The 20128-nt window shown below is 38.1% G+C and overlaps 1 protein-coding gene across 6 annotated transcripts in view; it reads right to left on the bottom strand.

Moving 5' to 3' along the window:
* Positions 1-3670: 3670 nt before the first annotated feature.
* The window catches only part of myo1b (myosin IB), a 70326-nt gene continuing 53868 nt past the window's right edge, over positions 3671-20128 (bottom strand). For 2 of the 6 annotated variants that reach the window (XM_028022564.1, XM_028022565.1), the window contains 16 exons: positions 19773-19999; positions 19477-19677; positions 17519-17612; positions 15523-15672; positions 15370-15438; positions 15204-15290; positions 14782-14868; positions 12063-12149; positions 11348-11434; positions 8945-9019; positions 8714-8848; positions 8385-8491; positions 8122-8254; positions 6939-7091; positions 6680-6810; positions 3671-6587 (listed from right to left, as the gene is read on the bottom strand). In XM_028022564.1, the coding sequence (XP_027878365.1) occupies positions 6455-6587; positions 6680-6810; positions 6939-7091; positions 8122-8254; positions 8385-8491; positions 8714-8848; positions 8945-9019; positions 11348-11434; positions 12063-12149; positions 14782-14868; positions 15204-15290; positions 15370-15438; positions 15523-15672; positions 17519-17612; positions 19477-19677; positions 19773-19999 (1956 nt within the window). In that variant the 3' untranslated portion in view covers positions 3671-6454. The remainder of the gene's footprint in view (positions 6588-6679; positions 6811-6938; positions 7092-8121; positions 8255-8384; positions 8492-8713; positions 8849-8944; positions 9020-11347; positions 11435-12062; positions 12150-14781; positions 14869-15203; positions 15291-15369; positions 15439-15522; positions 15673-17518; positions 17613-19476; positions 19678-19772; positions 20000-20128) is intronic. The other 4 variants (XM_028022566.1, XM_028022567.1, XM_028022568.1 and 1 more) reach the window with 2 other exon arrangements.

Raw genomic sequence — 20128 nt, 5'->3', positions numbered from 1 at the left:
CAATGTGTTGCTTGCAGAGAATATTGACAGTTTACTTATATGGTATATAGTATCAAAGACATGGAAAACATGGTTTTAATCACACATTTTAAGGTTTAATTAAAAAGCAGGAATCTGACATCAATGCTATAGGCTTTTCTGAAAATATGTATTACTGTGCTTTGCAAAAATATTATTTTTCTTTGCATTTTTCACAATTTTTCACATTACAACCATAAATCTTTGTCTCTTTTATTGGGGTTGTATGTAATATACTAACACAAAATATGTCATAATTGAGAAAGCTACATTTCATTATTTTTCAAAACTCTAAAGTCAGTGATAAAGTTGTAGATGTTTAATGTAGAGTTAAATTAATATGCTAAGCATTAAGCCTCTGACTGGGCAATGTTAAATAACAGACATTAAAGAGGTGTGTCACAACAGCAAACCTACCAAAACATGGCTCAACATCTAAACTGCCAGAACTGATAAGGAGAGTCACAATCAATCAAGAAGCCAAGAGCCCCCTGGAAACTCTCGAGGAACTACAGACATTCACAGCAGAGGCGAGAGAACCTGTTCACAACAAGTCATTATTTCCCAGGCTAATCATTTTAATTTTAGGCCTTAATTTGGGCTTTAAATATGCCAAGCTGTACAGTACTAGATGATAAATGTTTAGGGAAGTGATCCCTCATTATCTCTTCTTCTATGTTTTTTTTCCCCTTTGAAGCAGAAGATGGTGGGATTTATTTATTCCATGATTTGTTGCTCTGGTTGTGGAATTTATGAAGCTATGACAAAACAAGTTCCATGTTGGAAATGTCAAAAGGAATTTATCTTCAATAAGTCAGCTTTCCCTTGCAGGAAAATTTCCTCTTCAAACTGGGCTACCGTACGTCTGAGCAACCAACATAAAAATATTCATGCCACATTATCTTCCACCAGCTCTTTAGTTATATGATAGGGTGATCAAAGAGGCTCAGCTTGAAAAAATATTTCAATGGTCAGAGTTGAGCTACAAAGATGGAACGTTTTCATCTTGTGACACCTATTTGTGTTTAACTTGCTTAAGTTGATGATAAAGTTAAATTATTAATTATGAGGATGTTATGTCATTTTTGTAGACATACACATTTAGACATAATGTAGAGATTATGTCTAAATGAAAAAATGTCTGAAGAGGGTTGTAAAAAGTCAAAGTTAACTTGCTATAAGTTGCAGAAGGAAGGTGGTGTTTTGGTCAGATGAGACCAAAATTTTATTTTTTAGCCTACATGTAAAATGCACAAGAAAATTCTGAACACCAACCTGAATGTGGAATCAAGTCAATACATGGTGGTGGCAAAATCATGCTGTGGGAATACTTTTGTTTAGCATGGAAAGTTGGTCAAGTATTTTCTAGCTACATACAGAGCATTTCTGGATGAAGACATATCAAAAGCTGCAAAGAATTTCAGAGAATAGATGTTGCATACCTAACCATATAACTAGAGCTAAAATAAAGGAGTTTATAGGCCCACGTATGCATTAGAACTGTCTAGTTGAAGTCCAGACCTAAATCACCTGGGAATCTGTTGCAATTAGTGTTGTTCACTAACACTCTCCGTCAAATCTGACTGAATTTAAGTTTCTGTTAAAAAAAGAAAAAGTGTAGAAAGCCATTCTTACTATAATTGGAGTAAAAGACGGTCTTACAAAGTAATTAAATACTTAAACAATATCCAACAGGGATAACTGAAAATATAAATGGTTTAAAACATGGGGGAAGCATTATGTTTAAGGAGTTTTGAGGGTTGTTCTAACTGCACTTGCTACTTTAACTACCCTTCAGAATAAACGGTGAAAAAACTGCAACACTGAAGGCAAACACCACGTTTTATCTCTGCTGGAAATTGTTAAGCTAATTACACAAGAAGTCTAAGATAAAGAAGAAAAGATGGAGAGACTGATAATTCATTACTTCAAACTAAATGTTATTGACTCCCAGTAGCAGTATATTAGGGCTAAACATGCAGAGAAATGCAGATGCTTCAGTGTTATGTTAGGCTAATTAGTGACTGTGCAGAATAAACTGATGTAATTGGTATTCCTTTCAGAGTCAGTGCAAATGAAAGTAACATTTTTCAGCCAGCAGCCTAACAGCTTTTTGTGAGTTGTGGATTAAATATTCCACTAAGAAAGTCATTACTGCAGAGCAAGACTTTTGAGAAGAATCTGTGTCCTTTTAGAAACTTTGACAGCTGTATGTTAGATACATTTTAGTTTTGCTGCTATAGATTTTTGTTTTAGGACAGATTTACTTCATATATAGTCTTGCAAAAACACCCCCTGAACCCTTCTACAAGAGCAACAAGTTTTAAATATCAAGTGATACAGAAGTTTTTAACTCGTTTGAAGCCTCTAATATATTTTCATCCAGGATTGCACTAAATTTAGCTTAATCCATCTTCCAATCAAATCCAACCAACTCCCCTTTCCCTACTGAAGGAACCTGCAGGATGATACTTCCACCACTGCACATCACCAATAACACTCTAGGAACAGTGTGTTCAGGATGATGTGCAGTTAAGTTTTCTTCCACACACAGCACTTCACCCATACAAACCATAATGTATGTTTAACATTTTAGGATACTCACAAGGACCCCTTTATGGAAATACATTTTCATTTTAAGCTTCATTTTTATGAAAATCTGTTTGGAACAGAAAAAAACAAAACAAATTACATTACTTGGCTATTGCAAAAAAAAAAAAAAAAAAACTCCCCTGAAACGCTGCATCTTGTCAAACAGTTTTATTCAAATTTTCTTCAATTCTTCCTCCTCCCGTTTTCTATTGCAAGGCTGATAAGAGTCCAGAAGATGTCACCAGAGACTCAAGAAAGCAACCTCAACTGGTCTACAGTACTCTAATGCCAGTCTGGGGAAGAAAGTGTTCATCTTCCGCTGGTTAATTTGTATACCGCAGAAATGTTTCATTTTATGTTGACATTTTGAAAGACAAAAAGCATTAAATGTTTAAAAGGTGTTACTTGCCATTTGAGAACCATTTTAAGCACCGCTCCCAACATTTGGATTGGAGTGCTGATTTACAAGATACATTCATGATCTGCTCTGCAAACTGATTTTATCAAAACGGTGTGATGCAGATCTGCACTGCAGTGTGCAAACGGCAGACGCTCCACATGATCAGAGAGCGCATTGTCTGGTTCCTTTGTAGTCCCACAGAGAGTTGAATAATATCCACAGGGAGTGCTAGGACTCCGCCTTCCTTTCCCAGCCTGTGGAGTGGTGGGAACCGGGTACTGGGCAGCCCAAAATGGTCCGCTATTTTTACCACTCTGTTCAATCAGAGGGCTGGTCCCCTGAGACCTGTTGCCGGCAGCTCTCCCAAAGCTGCGGAATTTAACCCCAGGACAGCTCCCCCCCAGATGTGATGGAAAACATCTGGCAAGTTGCTTGACTGCTAGGCTTGGCCATACAGCCCCAAAAGCCTCCAAACCATGTCCCCCGATGATGCAGATAAACAGCAATCAAAGCCTGTTATTTAGTGCTGGGATGTGAGGTACATAAAAAGCAAAAAGGCTTATAAAATTGAAATGCAAAGAATAATGATTTGTGTGGACAACATTTATGGATTTATACTTCAAATAATTAAATGGAAAAAAAAATACAACAGCAGCAAAGAACATTTATCTTTGATCTTTATTTAATTTAAAAAGAATACTTGCAATGTTACAATGAGTTCTACTAAAATATTTTTCTTGTTCCATCTCTGAACACAGTTCAACATCAGGCACACAAGAATGCAGACATCATTTTGCAGCTCTAACCACTGTTCAAAAACAAATCAAGGGGAAGAAGAGAGCAAGAAAGATTTTACAAGTGAAACCACACCAAAACAAGGCTCCAAGTAAATCCATTAGAACCATCAGTTTATCCCTCATGTGTGATATCTGATTTCCCATCACCATAAGTGACTTACTTACATGACAAGGATATTTTTTCAAAAGAAAGAGCCCCAAATATAAACATTTCTAAATTTCAGTTGAAATGCAGAAAAGTGAAGTCCGATTGCATTCCCCCCCCCCACACTTTGTTTACTTGCGTCTGCTTAATGCAAGTAAACCAGTAATCTGTATACAAGTCAAATAAAAGGAAAAAAAAAAATCATTAACGGTTTCTGAGCAGTTATCCAACCTGGACCTGGAGCAGTCATTTTAAATACGAATTACTTCTGCTCGACTTTGGAGAGGCCTTCCTTAACCCTTCACCTCCCAAAAATAATGCAGACACAATTTTATAAAATCTTATGTCTGCAATGGCCAGTAAAGCTGATTATTGTTTCAACAAGACATGGCGATATGAGGTATGACAGCCAAATGGGTTCCAGGAACAGAACCTGAACACTTGCTGTTGAGTAATAGAAAAGTAAAGGCAGTTTCTTACACATAAACTGCTTTAATTTTCTGCTTGTTAACTACATAATTTATCTGCCAGGAAACGTCATGCGTTTCGTTCTGAGTTTCAAAAAGGAAGATTACTGGTGACAGAATCATTATGCTTTGGATAAGCCATTCAATGCAAATTTAACAGTTTTAAAGTTCATGGAAGAGGGGTTAGCACTTTTTTTTTCTTTTAAGATTGTAGTCCAAGATGGTACAAGTCTATTTCTGTCTTGGCCCATTTCAGACTTTGCTTCAGCATCCAGGATCAAATTTTCTCTCTCCCAGAGGCTGAAGTCAACAGCTTGTCTCAGTGGTTAAAGCTAAAAGCGGTCATAGCGGTTTTTGTGAAGCATGCTGGTATATTCACACAGGAAACCTAGGTTGGAGGTGGCACGCCACCATTTATCCTCACATGTGAAACAGACTGAGAATGGCACAAAGAGGTTCTGATCAGTATTTGTCAGTTACAAGATTAAAGTAGTGCGAAGAGCAAAATTAGTGGTATAGGTAAATGCTATCCATTTCTTTTTACACTTAGGTTCATACCAAGACCAGAAGCATTTCATGCTGCATTCTCAGTATGCATTCACACAGGAATCTCATTGCTGCTGCACCACCTTCGTGACACATGTTCTGAGCAAGTGATCCTCAGTTTTTGGGTAAATAAGGCAATGAAATGTTACAATGGTTTAACTAAGTTGGCATTAGCATAGACCACTGTAAGGTTTTAATTTGTAGAAGTATGCTTTGGTCTGTGTCCCTCCGAGGATAACCAGTCGACTAAGCTTCCAGTTCCAATTAATTTGGGCTTTTATTAAATAAAGATGCAAAGAATTTACTATAGGTACAACATTAACTGCATATAGCCTCTTAACAAAACCTCTCAAATTAACATTTGGTCTGTTCCCTTGTAATGTAAAGTGAAGGGAAAAATGGTTCAAACACTACAATAAAGCTGTAGAAGCTAAAACATCCACACCAGTAATACATATGAAAATAAGGAATCTAAACTGTGTGTCCATGTTATGGCTACAGCCTATAAAGCCTATGTACAGCTTATGGCACAGGAAAGTCAGCTTCCAGAAACACAATATTGCACACAACATTAGCACTGGTTTCAATGGTCAGAATTTGAGGTGGAAAAAGTAGTTTTGGGAAAAAAGTTGGGTTCAAACTGATCTAATGTCTCAACTCCAAGCAACCTTCAACAAGAATGCAGTTTACAATTACTGGGTAGATGGAATAATGATTAATCAGCTGTACTAGAACGAGGAAATCCAAGTGACCATGTGTAGTGCAATCAAAAAGAAATTATTTAATTTCATTTTTGGCATCAATATAAATAGGATCATCACTCGCATGGTACTGTGTTTACACCTGTTTAATGGCACGTAAGAATGAATACAAAGTGTTTTACAATTATTTAGCAAATTCTATCTTACTTTTACACAACTGCCTAATGTGCTGTAATCCAAGAAAAATAAGAAAACAACATACAATCAATGTAGTTTTCAGGTCAGACCCTCTGTTACGAAGGGGAAAGCAAGTGCAGTATTCAGGTTTGTCAAAGAACTAAATGCGACAGACTTATGCCCAAATCCTGTGTCATAGCTCATCTCAAATTTTTAAGCCATCTTTCTTGCCAGCGTCAGAGCAGCTTAAAAGCAGATGAGTCTGAACTGTTGGAGGCTGGAGTTCTTCTTTAAGTTCTTTTGACATTTTCTCTGAAAACTAATTTACCATGGAGGCAACGACATTGCCACGGGTATACAAAAAGTCGGTTGTGCTCTGGCATCAGCTCTTTACACCAAAATTTCTGTGGCATGCAACCCTTTAGTTTGAGCTTTCTCTGCCAAAAAAAATTTGTGGCCCATTATTTCAGCTATAGCGGTGCCATGGAAAAAATCTGATAAAGAACACAACAGGAAGCCAAATAACAGCATGTGTTTGGGCTCAGGGTTGGCACAGGGGTGGTGATTGTCAAGTCCAGAACGTCTGAGTTGGCCGTCAGGTCCTCTCCTCTTTAGGATGACGCAGGTACGGACACCTCCAGCAGGCGGTTGTTTTTGCGTTTGCATGATACGCTGTTGCCGTTCTTGGGACTACCCTGGATGAATTTTACGCACACTTTGTCCTGTTTGAACTGCACCAGAAACCTGAAACACCAGAGAAGAAGAGCAACAACTTATATCACCAAGAAGGAAGAGCCAACCCCCTGGCCACAATATAAGCCAAAGACTCTGCATACTCGTCTAAGATGTCAATGTTGAGCTTTTCTCTGTCTGCAGCCATGGAGCTGATGCGGTGCAGTTTGGTTATCATTTCAATCAGGTGATCACTGCTGAGCAAGAAGTCACCTTTGATAGCAGAAGCTGAGCCCTGTTGGGAGCAACATTGAATTTTTAAACAATTTTCCTTAATCTTTTTGAAAAAGATTTTGTGGCCACACAAATAACCTGAAAAAGTTTATCATCTATCGCTACATATCAAAACAATGTTCTCCTCACCTCTTTGAGTTTGAGAGCAAAGAAGCCATCAGTTTGTGAGCTCGTTGACACACTTGCAAGGTCTGTAAGAGGGACGTTGGCTTTCAGCTGCCCAGTCTTCTGATCAGCCAGAACAACGTTCTTCTTAGTTAACAGAAAGAGTCGAGGTGACCCCTGCAAGCACAGAAACACTGGTGTCATCCTGCATTCAGTCCAACATAAAATACAAGATATCAGACTTTAAGATGCAAATTTTTAAATGGAAGCAGAAAAGTTTTAATGAAAACACTGGGTGAAATGCTTTACAAATGTATTCATGCCTGTTGAACTCTCACTACAATCACATCCCGACATGCATTTCATTAGCTTTTTATGCAAGATGTTTAAAAAGAAATATTTTGGAAATCAAGAAATGCAAATTGCTACAGGAGAGAGAACATACACTGGGAAGTGCTGTGTTCTGCAGAGATCAAAATGTCGACTTAGACCGCACCTCACTCTGAACGCCACAAAAGTGACCTGTACATACTCTACCAGGAAACAGAAATTTCCCCATTTATCTGATGTGAAGACAAAAGTTCCTTCAGATAAACAAGAGCTGAACCCTGAGGAAGTCCTCATAGGTCTGTTCCACTGCACCTTCTATCAGTATAGTAGTCCTACCCGCTTCACATTTCTGTCCAATCGCACTAGATTTTTCAAACACCTCAAAAGAACAAAATGTTATTTTGTTTTTGCAGCTCTACGACACATAATCTGTTCTTGCAGACAGTGAATTGATCTTAAACATAGTGTCAGAGATACTACAATGTGATGTTTAAGATAAAAAAAAAAACAACATTTTTCATGTTCTTGTCAGGGTTCAGACCTAAAGCCATTTGAAAATCTGAGGTGTGAGCAAAAAAAGAAAAATGCTGTTCAGACTTTCCAGACTGAACCTAAACTATTTTGCTAAGAAAAATGGGCAAAAAAGAGTTGGTAGATGTTCAAAATTGGTAGAAATGTCCCGAAGACCTAGAGCTGTAGTTTCAGCAAAATGTGGTTCTGGTATTGGTTATCTAATGCTGAATATAAATGCACCCCACATGTCAGATTTTTATTTGTAAAATACTTTATGTTGATTGGTCACATATAACAAGTATAATGATGTCAGCTGTAGTGTGGATATTGTAAAAGTACTTTTCCAAAAGCACTTTTTTCCTACCTTTCCATTGGCCCTGTTTATCTTGTTGACCACGTCGGCCAGCAGAATCTTTTCGTCTACGGCGCTGCTGAGTTTTTGATATTTTGGATTCTTGCTGATCTCCAGGTAGTCTCCTTTGAAAGGCTGTCTCACGCTGAGAAAAAAAAGATGGAGTCAAAGACATTTGTATAATGTGAAATATAAGATGTATGAAGGCTCAATCTGGCATAAAATTAAGATTGACACCATGGGCATTGCTTTGGAGAGTAGTGAATGCAAGATACCTGCTTGGGTAGAGAGCCTTTTTATCTTTAAAAAGCTCGCTTGCCTCCAGCTTCTCCTCATACACTGCCTTTTTCTCCTCTGTGAATTGGCTCCTGTATTTCTTGCACTGTTTGCATCACAAGTCAAAATAAAGAATAACTGCCAGGAAACACTAGTTTTTGTGTGCATCATCATTGTACTTTGATCTGCTGCCTACATCTTATAGAACATAACTAAAAAATTCAGAAATCCTGAATTTATTCTGCTACACACTTGTCTGGCAGTTTTACAGTAGACAGCATTCACTCTGACAGTGTAAAACAAGCCTGACTGAATGTGACAGACAAACCCTCCAGAGATGGAAAATCCTCCGAAGCTCAGCATGGACTCCATCCAGGAACGAGTAAGGCCTGGCAGGCCAGGTCTTGTCTATCGGGGACATGGAGGGCAGTTTGCTCTTCAATCCGAGGAAGTATTTTTGCATCTAGTAATCCAAAAAGATCCAAGAAGTGTTCAGTTTAAACATTAAAGTTAACATGAACCCATTCACAAAACATCACAGGTCTTAAGCCAGACTTACAATCCTCTGGATGGTGAAGTTATAGATCTTCTTGCCTGCGTTTGCCCTGAAGAATTTTCTGTATTCTCTGCGGACCTTTGAGAGCACAATCGTAAAAAATGTGTGAATCAATTCCAAGCTTACTCTGTTGACTCGTTACACGGTGGGACAGGAAAGAAGCACACTGAAAGAGGAGCAGCACAACAAAAACTGCACACAAAAAAGGACATTTTGTTAGTTACAAACAACAACAAAACAAAACCCAGTCTGTTGAAAATAATCCCAAATACAATAATTTCTTCAAATGAGTGAAAAGGCTATCATTGTTATGACAAACTTCATGCTTTCCTTTATGGGACAAAGTGAATTATAACAGGTGCATATCCAGGCTCCTGGTGCTCAATTAAAAACAAAAAAACAACATTTAAAACATGAACATGGTAAACATGGATTGTTTCACTCCAAAAAGTAAACATCACACAGACAAAAACCCAAAAGCAGACACCCCTTCAGTGAAAAAGAAGCAGAACAAACAGCATGGGAGTCACAAACAGTGCTGCTTTAAGGGTCAGTAATGGAAGACAGGGAAAAGTTAAGATGAAATGGGTAGACTTTTGCACATTGTTGCTTAAAAAAAACAAACAAAAGAGGCTGAACAATTTTCTATACTTGGTATTCAGAGACTCCAATATTTAAAGTGGGGGTTAAACTTTTACATCAGGTGTTGTAAATTACTTACATTCCGTTAAAGGACAACACCTAAAGTTGATAAGAGGGATCATAACTAACCGTCGTTTCAAACCAAACTGATAATTCAGTTACGGATTTTATGCATCTGCACGACCTTGGAAGTTAAACCATTACATAATCTCACACTGAGAAATATGGAAAAATCCAACCTTTCATTCAACATTTAGTGGTGGCTCAAATACCGGCAACTGATTAAAAACAATTTTGGAATATGTGTTTGATCAGTTTCTACAACTTTCTAAATCACAAAGAATTGATTCATAATTCCCACTTCTAAGATGGGGGTCTTCAGCTAGACAGAAGGCAAAAACTAATGATTTGAAGACGGTGCTGACCCCTGCTGTGTCATGCAGTTTTGACATGGCACTCAGGCCTTCTAGCCACTGACCACTAGGCTGGAAAACATGTTTATCTTGCCACCACCCACATTATTCAGAATGGTAACTGAAGCAAAAAAAGTAAAACAGATCTCAAGAGCTCACTGAGAACTGCAGCAAAATGAAGCCTTCTGAAGTCATGTTTCCATTTTCATTAGAAACCACCTAAATGCCAAAGAGGACTTTGGGATGCCAAGAAAAGATAGTTTGTCCTTTCATAACAAAAGTAAACATGTCACATTTGATAAGTTTTGCTTATGCTTTGGTCAGATGAGAAAAAGACTGAGTTTTCAGAATAAAAGGAAAAAGAAAACATGGGAAAAGAAGAATAAAGCACCTTATTGATAGTTATTTACAGTCGATGATCTGTGATGCTGAGGGCTCATTTTTTTCCATAGGTCCTGGAAAACCTTTTGGAACGCATTACAAGAAATCTTTAGAATAATTGGGTATGTTAAGTTGAAATCCAGCAGTCTGCTAGTTAGCTGAAAATGGGCACTTTATTTCAGTCTTCTAGCAGAAACCTTCATCCATGGACTTTGGTCATCTCATCGGCTCATGCCAATGATTATAGAGGATTCAAGGTGATCTACAGCAAGGATGTCCAGCTGCAGTCATAAAGCGCCAGTGTCCTGCATGTTTTAGATGACAGTGGTTTATTACAAGGCCTAAGCAGAATCTGACAACTAAATGAGGTGGCAACATGTCTATTAATTTAGCTGTGGAACAGGGATACAGTTAACACATACAATACACCATTTCTTGGAGGCTGAAGTGGCACACACCTAATCGAGAAGGACTAAAGATTGGTTAAAGATCTCCATCTTTCTGCTCTAATCTTGCTTAATATTATACTCAGAAAAAAAGTGCTGTCCTATTAGCAAAATGGGATCATAAAAAGGGTTACAAGCGACAAAAATGAAAACTTTACTCAAATTAACTGTTGGATTTCTCAATTTTCTTTAGAATGAGATTATTGTTACTTTCCCAAGTAATTTTTTTGCCAGAAGTAATTTATTTTTGCCAAAATCACTTGGAAAAAATTTACTTGGGCAATTATTGTAGGATAGTGACGTAATGTTTCTGCAGTTTTAAACTTTAACAGGGGTGGCAATGACAATGGAAGGTGCCGTATACGCTTTCCGAACTTCGTAAAGGAAAACAGAAGATATTTGCAACAGAGAGCAGAGGCTGCCTTTCTGAGGACAAAAAGTGATGAAAAGGGCGATGGGGACAGTGATGGGGAGCAGATGGCACACAGGGTGATGGTTGTTACGCCGTGGGGGCTGGTGGGTACCTTCAGTCCCTGCCAGTAGGCCCAAATCACAGCGACGGCATGCTTGCGCCTGGCTTCCTCCTTCAGCCTCCTGAGCTCCCTGCGAGCCTGTTTGGGTGTGGGCGGGGGAAGAAAGAGCAGTGGAAGATGAGAGGATGGAGGGGTCAAAACCGTTCTGCTTGGAGTCGACCACTTTGAAGACGTGCACACACACTGCACACAAGCGCTGGCTGCAACGTTATTGCTATAATGCTCCAGCATCTACACATGTATAATAAAGTGTTTGGGTGGTTATCTAGAAGAGCATCTGTCAGGTGAAAGAAGCGTTTTTAGTAACTGCAGGGTGATGATGCAGGAGAGTCAATTCGGCTGGGATGCAATCCATCCAAATGCAGTAGCTACACAGTAAGAGGAAGTCATGCAGCATGAGCAAGAAGCATGCAGTTATCAAGGATGAACCTATGAAGACGATGCAACAAACCAAAACTAAATCTATGTATCCAGGATGAATTAGACATGTATTTTAAACAAACTACCATAAAGGACTTGGTCATATTTGGAAGATTCATTTACAACCTCAGCACCTACTGAGCCATAAGACGCATAACAAAATGCTTTTCATCACTGAGAAATGCTTAGAATTACTTCAGGATTCTTTTTTTAAATAAAGAGATGGGAGTGGGGTTGATGGAGGCGATAAGTCAAAAAGTCACGGCAAGTCAACATTCCCAAATACCTTGGTGCCCTGCCAGCCGGCCCAAATGACCGACACAGCATGTTTATTCCTCGCCTCCTCCTTCAGCTGACGTAGCTCTCTTCGGGCCTAATGAAAAGCGGTGGCAGTTGCAGATGAGCGTTATTGCTTTATTCAGTGACAGGCAAAACCGCAACTGTCCAAGGAGAGCGGGTGTGACAGGTAACAATGAGAAAACACTGACAACATGAGTCACTCAAGAGGAAAACCTTTATGTGTGGCGATTATGGTCAATTGAGTTAAAGTGAAATAAAAAAATAAATCAATGAAAGGGCTGAGGTGGAATAACAGATTAGCTATATTGTGATAAAACTCTTTCCAGTAATTTACCCATGTACTTGATGAACAAAGTTCACATTGTAAAGCAGAGCTTACATCTCGTTCAGTGATTCCAACCTTTAACTTTACCTAAACTTTAAAATATTTAGGCAATATGAACCTAAATATTTTAAGTTTCATCTATTGTGTTACATGTAATATAAATGTAGAAGGTGAATAGATGGTGCTCAGCTTTGGTCTGCACCATTCAATCTTCATTCTTGGCAAATTGAGAGATCGAGACTTATCTGAAGCAACTTCAAAAGCAAAGGTCAGTGATAGTTTACAGTGGGTAATAAAATGCAATTTAACAGCCTATTTTAATTTGTTTTTCTCTCAAACTGCTTCTGAGAAGGAGAACAGAGAAAACTTTCTGCAATAAGGACTTGAAAATCAATTTAGTGGATCTTTTATTCAATTCTTTGCTTACATCTGTGCATCTATCAAAATGTGAGACACTTAAGCTCAAATACTGTAGCAGTACGAACAGACAAAATAAAAATAAATCATGCTTTTTTTTTTTTTTACACTTAATATATATAATGATATAGTAGTATTTTACTCAATGTTATCTCATAACAACCCAAGCTTAGTCAGAAATGGACAGAAGGTAAATGTGTGTGGATAAATCTCAACTAAAGGGAAAAAATGTGGAAGCTCTTCAATGTTAAGCTTCGGTATGTAAAGCTTGTAATCCAATTTTTTTTAACTGAGACATTACAATACAGGTGAAATTTCCACTTTTTCTAAATGCGTTACAAGAACTGCAGAACGAGTTTTGGGTTTTTATTAGCAAATTTTAAAAAAGTACACATAATTAGACTGATGAAATATTTCTAAGGTAAATGTGAACCCATGTTGTTCAAATGGCTTGAAAGTTATTTTAAAAAATGTTATGACTAGATATGCTTTAATCAGAATTCGGTGACCAATTTACAATCTCAAGCTTTTATACTGGCATCAACTTGCCAATAAGATTTCACCCTGTTCCAGTTTCTCTCAGAGTTCGACACAAAAGCTGCCATCTGATTATATGAACTATTTCAAAACAATAAGTATTTGTCTTAACATCTTACATATCCAGTTAGTGCAGGTAGCATACCCATATCCTTAAAGTACATCTTTCCTTTGACACAGATTCCCAAAAGGCTTCCAATATTTTCAAATCCAGAATGTTCCAAGATAAACAGGAGGTTGAAACTCCAAAAGACTAAAACAGAAAAAACGTATTTCACACTCTAGCTGCCAGAATGAACTGCAGATGCATCTTGACATGTTGCAGAAAGTAAAGCTTTCATTCAAATGGCTTCAAATATTTCTGTGCCTCCAATGGCGGAAGTGACAATGACATTTCCTGAGTAACGGCATCAACGCTAAAGAACGTTAACGCAATCAGGTGTTGCAAGAGAACTTTAAGAAAAATTACTGAATTGTCATGCTTCTGACCAACCAATTACTGATTTGGACCAATCTCGCCAAGAATCTGGCAATTCCAGTGATCACTGAGTTTCACTGATTCCAGTGATCACTGAGTTTCACTGATTCCAGTGATCACTGAGTTTCTTGATGCATCTCTAACAACCAGCAAGTAGATCCCAAATGATGCTGTCCAATATAATAGTCTGATGGGATATGTTCCGTTTCTACACTCCATTCTCACTAAATAAATGAATATGCATTCATTTTCAGTCTTGAATGTTTATTTATATTAGAAACTAGTGCCTAAAATAATTTGTGTTTTATTTTACCAAAACATTAGAAACTTTTACTATATTAAGAAAAGGGAAGAAGCAGGTAAATTAATATCACACAGAACCACAGTGGTTTCTCTACAGAATTGGCCTGCAATTTTTTACCTTCTAAAGAATTTGAGCATTGTATGAAAAGAAAAATACAACAAAGACCCAACACTCCCGAGTGTCTTAATCAGACATGATTGGGAGTGTCTAGGAACTAAATAGACCGACTGCTGTAGCTGAGAAAAAGCAACATTCTCAGAGATTTGTAAGGTGATGAAGCGACACTGTCCCAAAAATCCCTCAAACCCAAATGTTTAGATAGATTATCTGGAAAAAATGCATTCTTTTTTTGAGCTTTAAAAAGCAGAATAGCATTTGAGTGATATAGAGTGGAATTGCTTATTAGAATAAAGTCATAAGCAAAACATGAAGGCAATAATTAAAGATTTAAAGTTTAGTTTTCTACTATAAATTTAAATAAGACACCTGTAAAAGCACCAACATAAAAGGCAAAGCTCATCGACTTTATATTCATTTAGCAATAGTTCTATGCCACTATGCGCTTTTATAGTCAGAATGGGATGAAACATTGTAAACAGTGACAAGACAGCTGGGACAGCAACACTACAGCTAGGTGGAAATACCTTGGTTCCCTGCCAGTATGCCCAAATTACTGTCACAGCGTGTATATTCCGCACTTCTTGTTTTAGACGCCTTAGCTCCATCCGAGCCTGGTGGGATGCGGTGGGCGTTAGGTAGGAATGGTTGAAGATGTGCAGAAGGATAAATCGAGAAGGGAAAGTTGAAAGAAGCAGAGGGGAAAAAGTAGATGTGCAATGATCAAAAGAAATAGCATTGCAGAGGAAAAACTGAAGTAACATAATCCAAGAAAGCTCACAGAATGGAATCTTAGAAAGACTGGTGTCAATATTGAGAAATGAAAATGTAAAAAAAAAAAAAAGAAAAAAAAAAACACACACACACAAAAAAAAAAGACCCTGAAGTGCTGAGCAAACATCTTTTGAGCAAATATGTTTTTAAAATGCGCTTTTCTATTTTACCATACCTGTGTGCCATGCCAGAAGGCTGCAATGGTGGTCACAGCTTCTTCACATTTCTTCTGATACTTCAGCTCTCTCAAGAGCTTCCGAGCCTGGAAGAAATACATTTCATGTTTACTTATGATTTATTCATTACTCCAGATACAATAAAATTCACAGGAAGCCTCATACCTGCCACCCTCTGGTGTAGGACTGCACCACGGTGGTCGAATGCTTGATCTTCTGGTACTTCTTTTGTTGCTGTTGAATGGAAATGGCAACAATTTGAGTAACAAAGCTTTCAGGTATCGGTAGCCATGGCAGCAGTTTGGAAAGCAGTCTCACCGCGTATCGGCGGTACCATGATGCCACCACGATCTGGCTCTTTTTCAGCAGCAGGAAGTGGCTGCGACATTTCCAGCCCCTGTAGATCTTCTGAATGAGAGTTGCAAGGTCCTCCAGGCATTGCTTCCTCTTCTCCTCCAGGAAAAAGAGCTACATGGAGAGAAGGAAACAAAACATGCTGAATTTCACACACCATGAGGTCTGTCAACAAAAGCAGAACGTTCCCCCCGAAGACATTTTTTTTCTTCATAAATGAAGTGTCAAAATGAATTTTCTTTTCAGGGTTTCAACTAATCCAGTTTGTTCAGATTAAAAAGACTACCTGAACTTGAATTTAAAGTGTCTGTAAAATCTTTTTACAAAGCTATGTGATGCTGGGTGCATTTAGTGGAAGCAAAATCTGGGTAATGCTTAAATTGCATTGGTTTAAAGTTTTTTTTTTTTTTACAATTTTTGTTTGTAGGTCTATACATTCCTGATCTTTTACTTTCCAGGGACATCTTTTCTGCTTCCTTAAATTACAAACACAACAAAAGGGAACGGTGATATGAATTTAAAATATTCAAATATTTCGTTGTATGAAAGGCACTGACAAAACAGGAAATAAGTACTTAAAATGTTTTTGGTACTATAGGTGTGACTTTAAACAGTCAAAGCCAGGTGTGCTGTGGTGGCACAAGAGTTAAGCACAACCCACATATGGATGCCTTAGTCCTCGACGCAGCTGCCGCAGGTTCGATTCCTGGCCTGGCAACCTTTGCCGCATGTCTTCCCCTCCTCTCATTACCCACTTTCCTTTAATAAATAAAGGCCACTAGTGCCAATAAAGACTTAAAAAAAAACAGTCAAAGCCTCAAATTAAACCTACACTTTACCAAATGGGCTACTCCACTACACCAGTTACAAGTATCAGTAATAATCATAATAAATATAAGACTATGAATGAATTACAACACCTTTTTTACCTCCTTTAAATATTCACATTTACTGTTTTTCTTATGGAACCAACCATGGAGTTGGCAAATATCAATCAGGATTGTAAGGAAGGGTTTAAAAAAAGCAACAAGTGACAACATGTAAAGTGTTGCTTGGAACTATGTGCTTTAGTCCGGTAAACCCAAAACAGCTTTTGGGAAACAGAACACTCCAAGTGTTGAGTGGAAGAAGAATGAATATGTGGAAAAACATCAGCTTGGTGGAGGGCCTGTGAATTTCTGGACAATTTTGACTGAAAATGGGTCATTATGTCTCTCAGAAAGATGATTCAAAATGCAACAAGACTGTGATAGACAATAATGCATCTATCTCAGTACCTGGCCTGAAAAGTAGTGACAGCAGTGGTACCACTATCTGAAAGACCAGAGATTTTGTAAGTTCTCAATGCAGGAATTATTTACCTCATCTGAATCTATGCTAAAAATGTAAAGATGTACATCTCTCCATTGCATTAAAATTTCAATGCAACACTATCCTACAATGAAGATCTTTATGTATACCCTCCAATTCTGCAAGCGCCCTGTTTTGTTCCATAATGTGAATTTCTTCTAAAATTTCTCAGCATGTCCGATACCAATAATATCCAGAAACCGAGTTCAAAATCTGCTTCATTTTATATTTGACTTTAAAGTTCCAGATGTTTAGAGGGGATAAGTTTATCAGACCAAATGCAGCAAGCAATTAGAGATTATGTTATTTCAAGCTCTGGGCTTTCTGCTAGCGGTGGAGAAAACCCATTCACATGACGCAGACCTAAACAATTGAGGCCTGGAAACACAGAGCAACTTATTTCCCATGTTAGATCGTTAAGTGAAACCATGTGTTTTCAGAGTGGTGGTTACATGCTAATTGCTAAAGTGGGGTGCTCCGAGTGCAGCCCACCCTGTTTTCCAAACATGTTACTGTGAGAAAACAGGTTGAGAATACTGGATTCAACATCAAGACTCTAAAACACTAGAAGAATTAAAATCGACCAGTAAGGCAAAAGCATGTTCTGTACCGTTCTTGGGTTTCTGATAAAGATCTTTGAACGGCCGTAAGAGTACTCTTCAGCTGGAACCTGCAGGTTAGTCATCAGCACCTCCACTCCTTGTCTAGAGAAACCAGAAAAAAAATAAAAAAATACATCACCAGAAGCGCACAGCAGGCAGTCAAGCCAACCAACAAGGATTCTTAGAACCTTCCCTCACCAGTCATTAGCAGGCTAGAACCTCACAAAATCTGATCAGGGCACACATTATAGGTGCCATTATACCAACTGTATGTCTTCTGCGTAGAAGTGGTTTTTGTTGGAAGAAGATTCAGCGTTTATTAGATGCCTAAGGAAGCACTAAAGCTGAAGGAAGTCATGTCAGCAGAAACTGTACTTTTCAGACACATCTGCTGTTCCTTCAGGCGTCTCTAATCAAGACCAGGATTTTGATGGGTGCTGGTCATTACATAAACATTTTACACTTAGTTGTTTCATAGAACACTTAAAAAGGTGTCACAATGTTTTACTCAGGTCACTTCTCAATTTGGAGATTTAACGTGGGTTTTATCTGCAATATGTTCTGCCTTTCTGTTTACAGTCAGGATTTGTCAGTAAATTTGTGGACTCCATATTAGGCTTTGAGACATTAACTTAACATACCAAATTAGTAATTATCACATAACTCAACCTTGTGAGCTCCATTTCTATTTCAAGGTGTCTTAACTTTGATACCTTTACAAAAGGGGAACCCACATTGTGGCAACCTCAAACTACCTGACAAGTCAATTTACAGCATTAATGCACAATGTAAGCATCCCAATTTAAATGCATATTGAAAACAAAGTTTACTGGACTTCAGCCAAAAGTATTTCTATTAAAAAAGTTACTACTTTAAAACAGAACGCTACTGAGTAACGAGTGCCATGCAAAATGCCTTTGAAGTTTGTTAGAACAATTAAACTTTATAAAGGTCTATTTTATTGCGCACCACAATATAATATTGATCAATGGGTTTTAATCAAATGTTAATATACCTGTTTTCAGACTTAAAATGTTTAAATATACAATTTCTCAAAGCAAAGGACTTGGTAAAAAGCAGTGTTAAAACATTTAGATTTTTTTATTTAAAATTGAGATGCTTATGAATCGCAAAATTCCAGTTTCAGCAGCAGAATTTGGAGCTTCGCAGGAGATTGAAAACACAGTATGATAGCCACCACTGCTTTTCTCAAAAAATAAAGGCAATGAATAAAACATTTACAGTTAGGATGTAAATAAATATAAACTTAAAAAAAAAATCTGGCTGGACTACATTCATCCAAAAATGGCAAGACATACACCTTCCTCCCACCCCAACTCCGTCCCCTCAACCCCTCCTGTAGATGATGACTAAATCCATAGTAAGTGCCAAAAGGTGACTTAAAAACAAGATTCGAGTGTATGGCACTGCAGATATGAATCGGTGATTTAGCCAGAACAGTGAATGAAATGGGGAAGTCTGATGTAGAATGGAGGAGACAGATAAAGATGAAATGTCTCGACACGTTGTGGCTCAGAGGGGGAATACCGAACAATGAACATCTGGTATGTGACGTGACTACAGCTACTTTCTGTAATGCCAAGTTCATTTTTATGTATTCCATCATTAAAATTTCAAGTATTTTATTTCAGTAACGCAAACGATCAAATTACACTAGTGTATAGGTAATATTTTTAAACGAAAATCCTTCTTTAACAAACTAAAAGTTTTTTCAAACTGTTAGGATCATCTAATCATTTCATCTTTTGAACCTTATCCGAGTCGTTTCCCAGCGAATCCTCCCACCTGGGAGCAGCTAAACACACCTCAGCGTTGGCCACAAACATTCCCACTGAGAGCCATCCCACATTCAGACACCTGAGAACATTTCCCAGTTGCAAGAACACATCTGAAGGGTTTGCTTTGAAAACATTTCACTTTTCTGTCCTCATGATCTGCAGATTACCTGGCAGGCCCCTTCCAATGCGGCCAGGTGTTTTTGCAGAGCATCTTGTAGCGCTCGAGGCAAGGCTCGTAGGCCTGACGGAAGGCATATCCCGCTCTCCTTACACGGACATTCTCCATCAAGCCGAGATAGCGCGCCTGATGGCAGACCAGCGATTCGTTGAAGATGTGGGATGCTTTTTTGTCATTAGGCTTGATGCATCTGTAAATTAGACATTTATATTCAGCTTTAACCTCTCACAAGTCACTTTATTTTTTTTCAGAATACACCTATGTCACTGAGAAGATTGAATGTACCGAATATAGTTTGGGTTCTTTGTTTGCAGGTTGCTCATTAGTGTGCCAACAGATGCTTTGATCTGGAATCCAGCAGTTGGTGGTCGTTTAAGGTTGACTTTTACAGGATTTCCCTCAGGGAAGAGCTGTTTGATGAGGCTGTGATTGGCCTTGTACATGGCCTGAGACAAGTCCCGGTAAAGCAAGTCGTTGTTCTTGTCAACAAAACCTTCAACACGATACAACACCTTAATTTAAGAGAAAAAAGAAAACGGGAAGATTTACTTTTTATTATTGTGGCAAGACTGAGTTACACATTTTTAAAAACATTTCTTCCGTTGTGTCCTGGGCCAAAAGAGGGGAAGGGTCATCAGTAC

Source organism: Xiphophorus couchianus, chromosome 7, assembly GCF_001444195.1.
Source record: "Xiphophorus couchianus chromosome 7, X_couchianus-1.0, whole genome shotgun sequence".
Classification (NCBI taxonomy): domain Eukaryota; kingdom Metazoa; phylum Chordata; class Actinopteri; order Cyprinodontiformes; family Poeciliidae; genus Xiphophorus; species Xiphophorus couchianus.
This window is presented reverse-complemented; position numbering and strand designations above follow the sequence as displayed.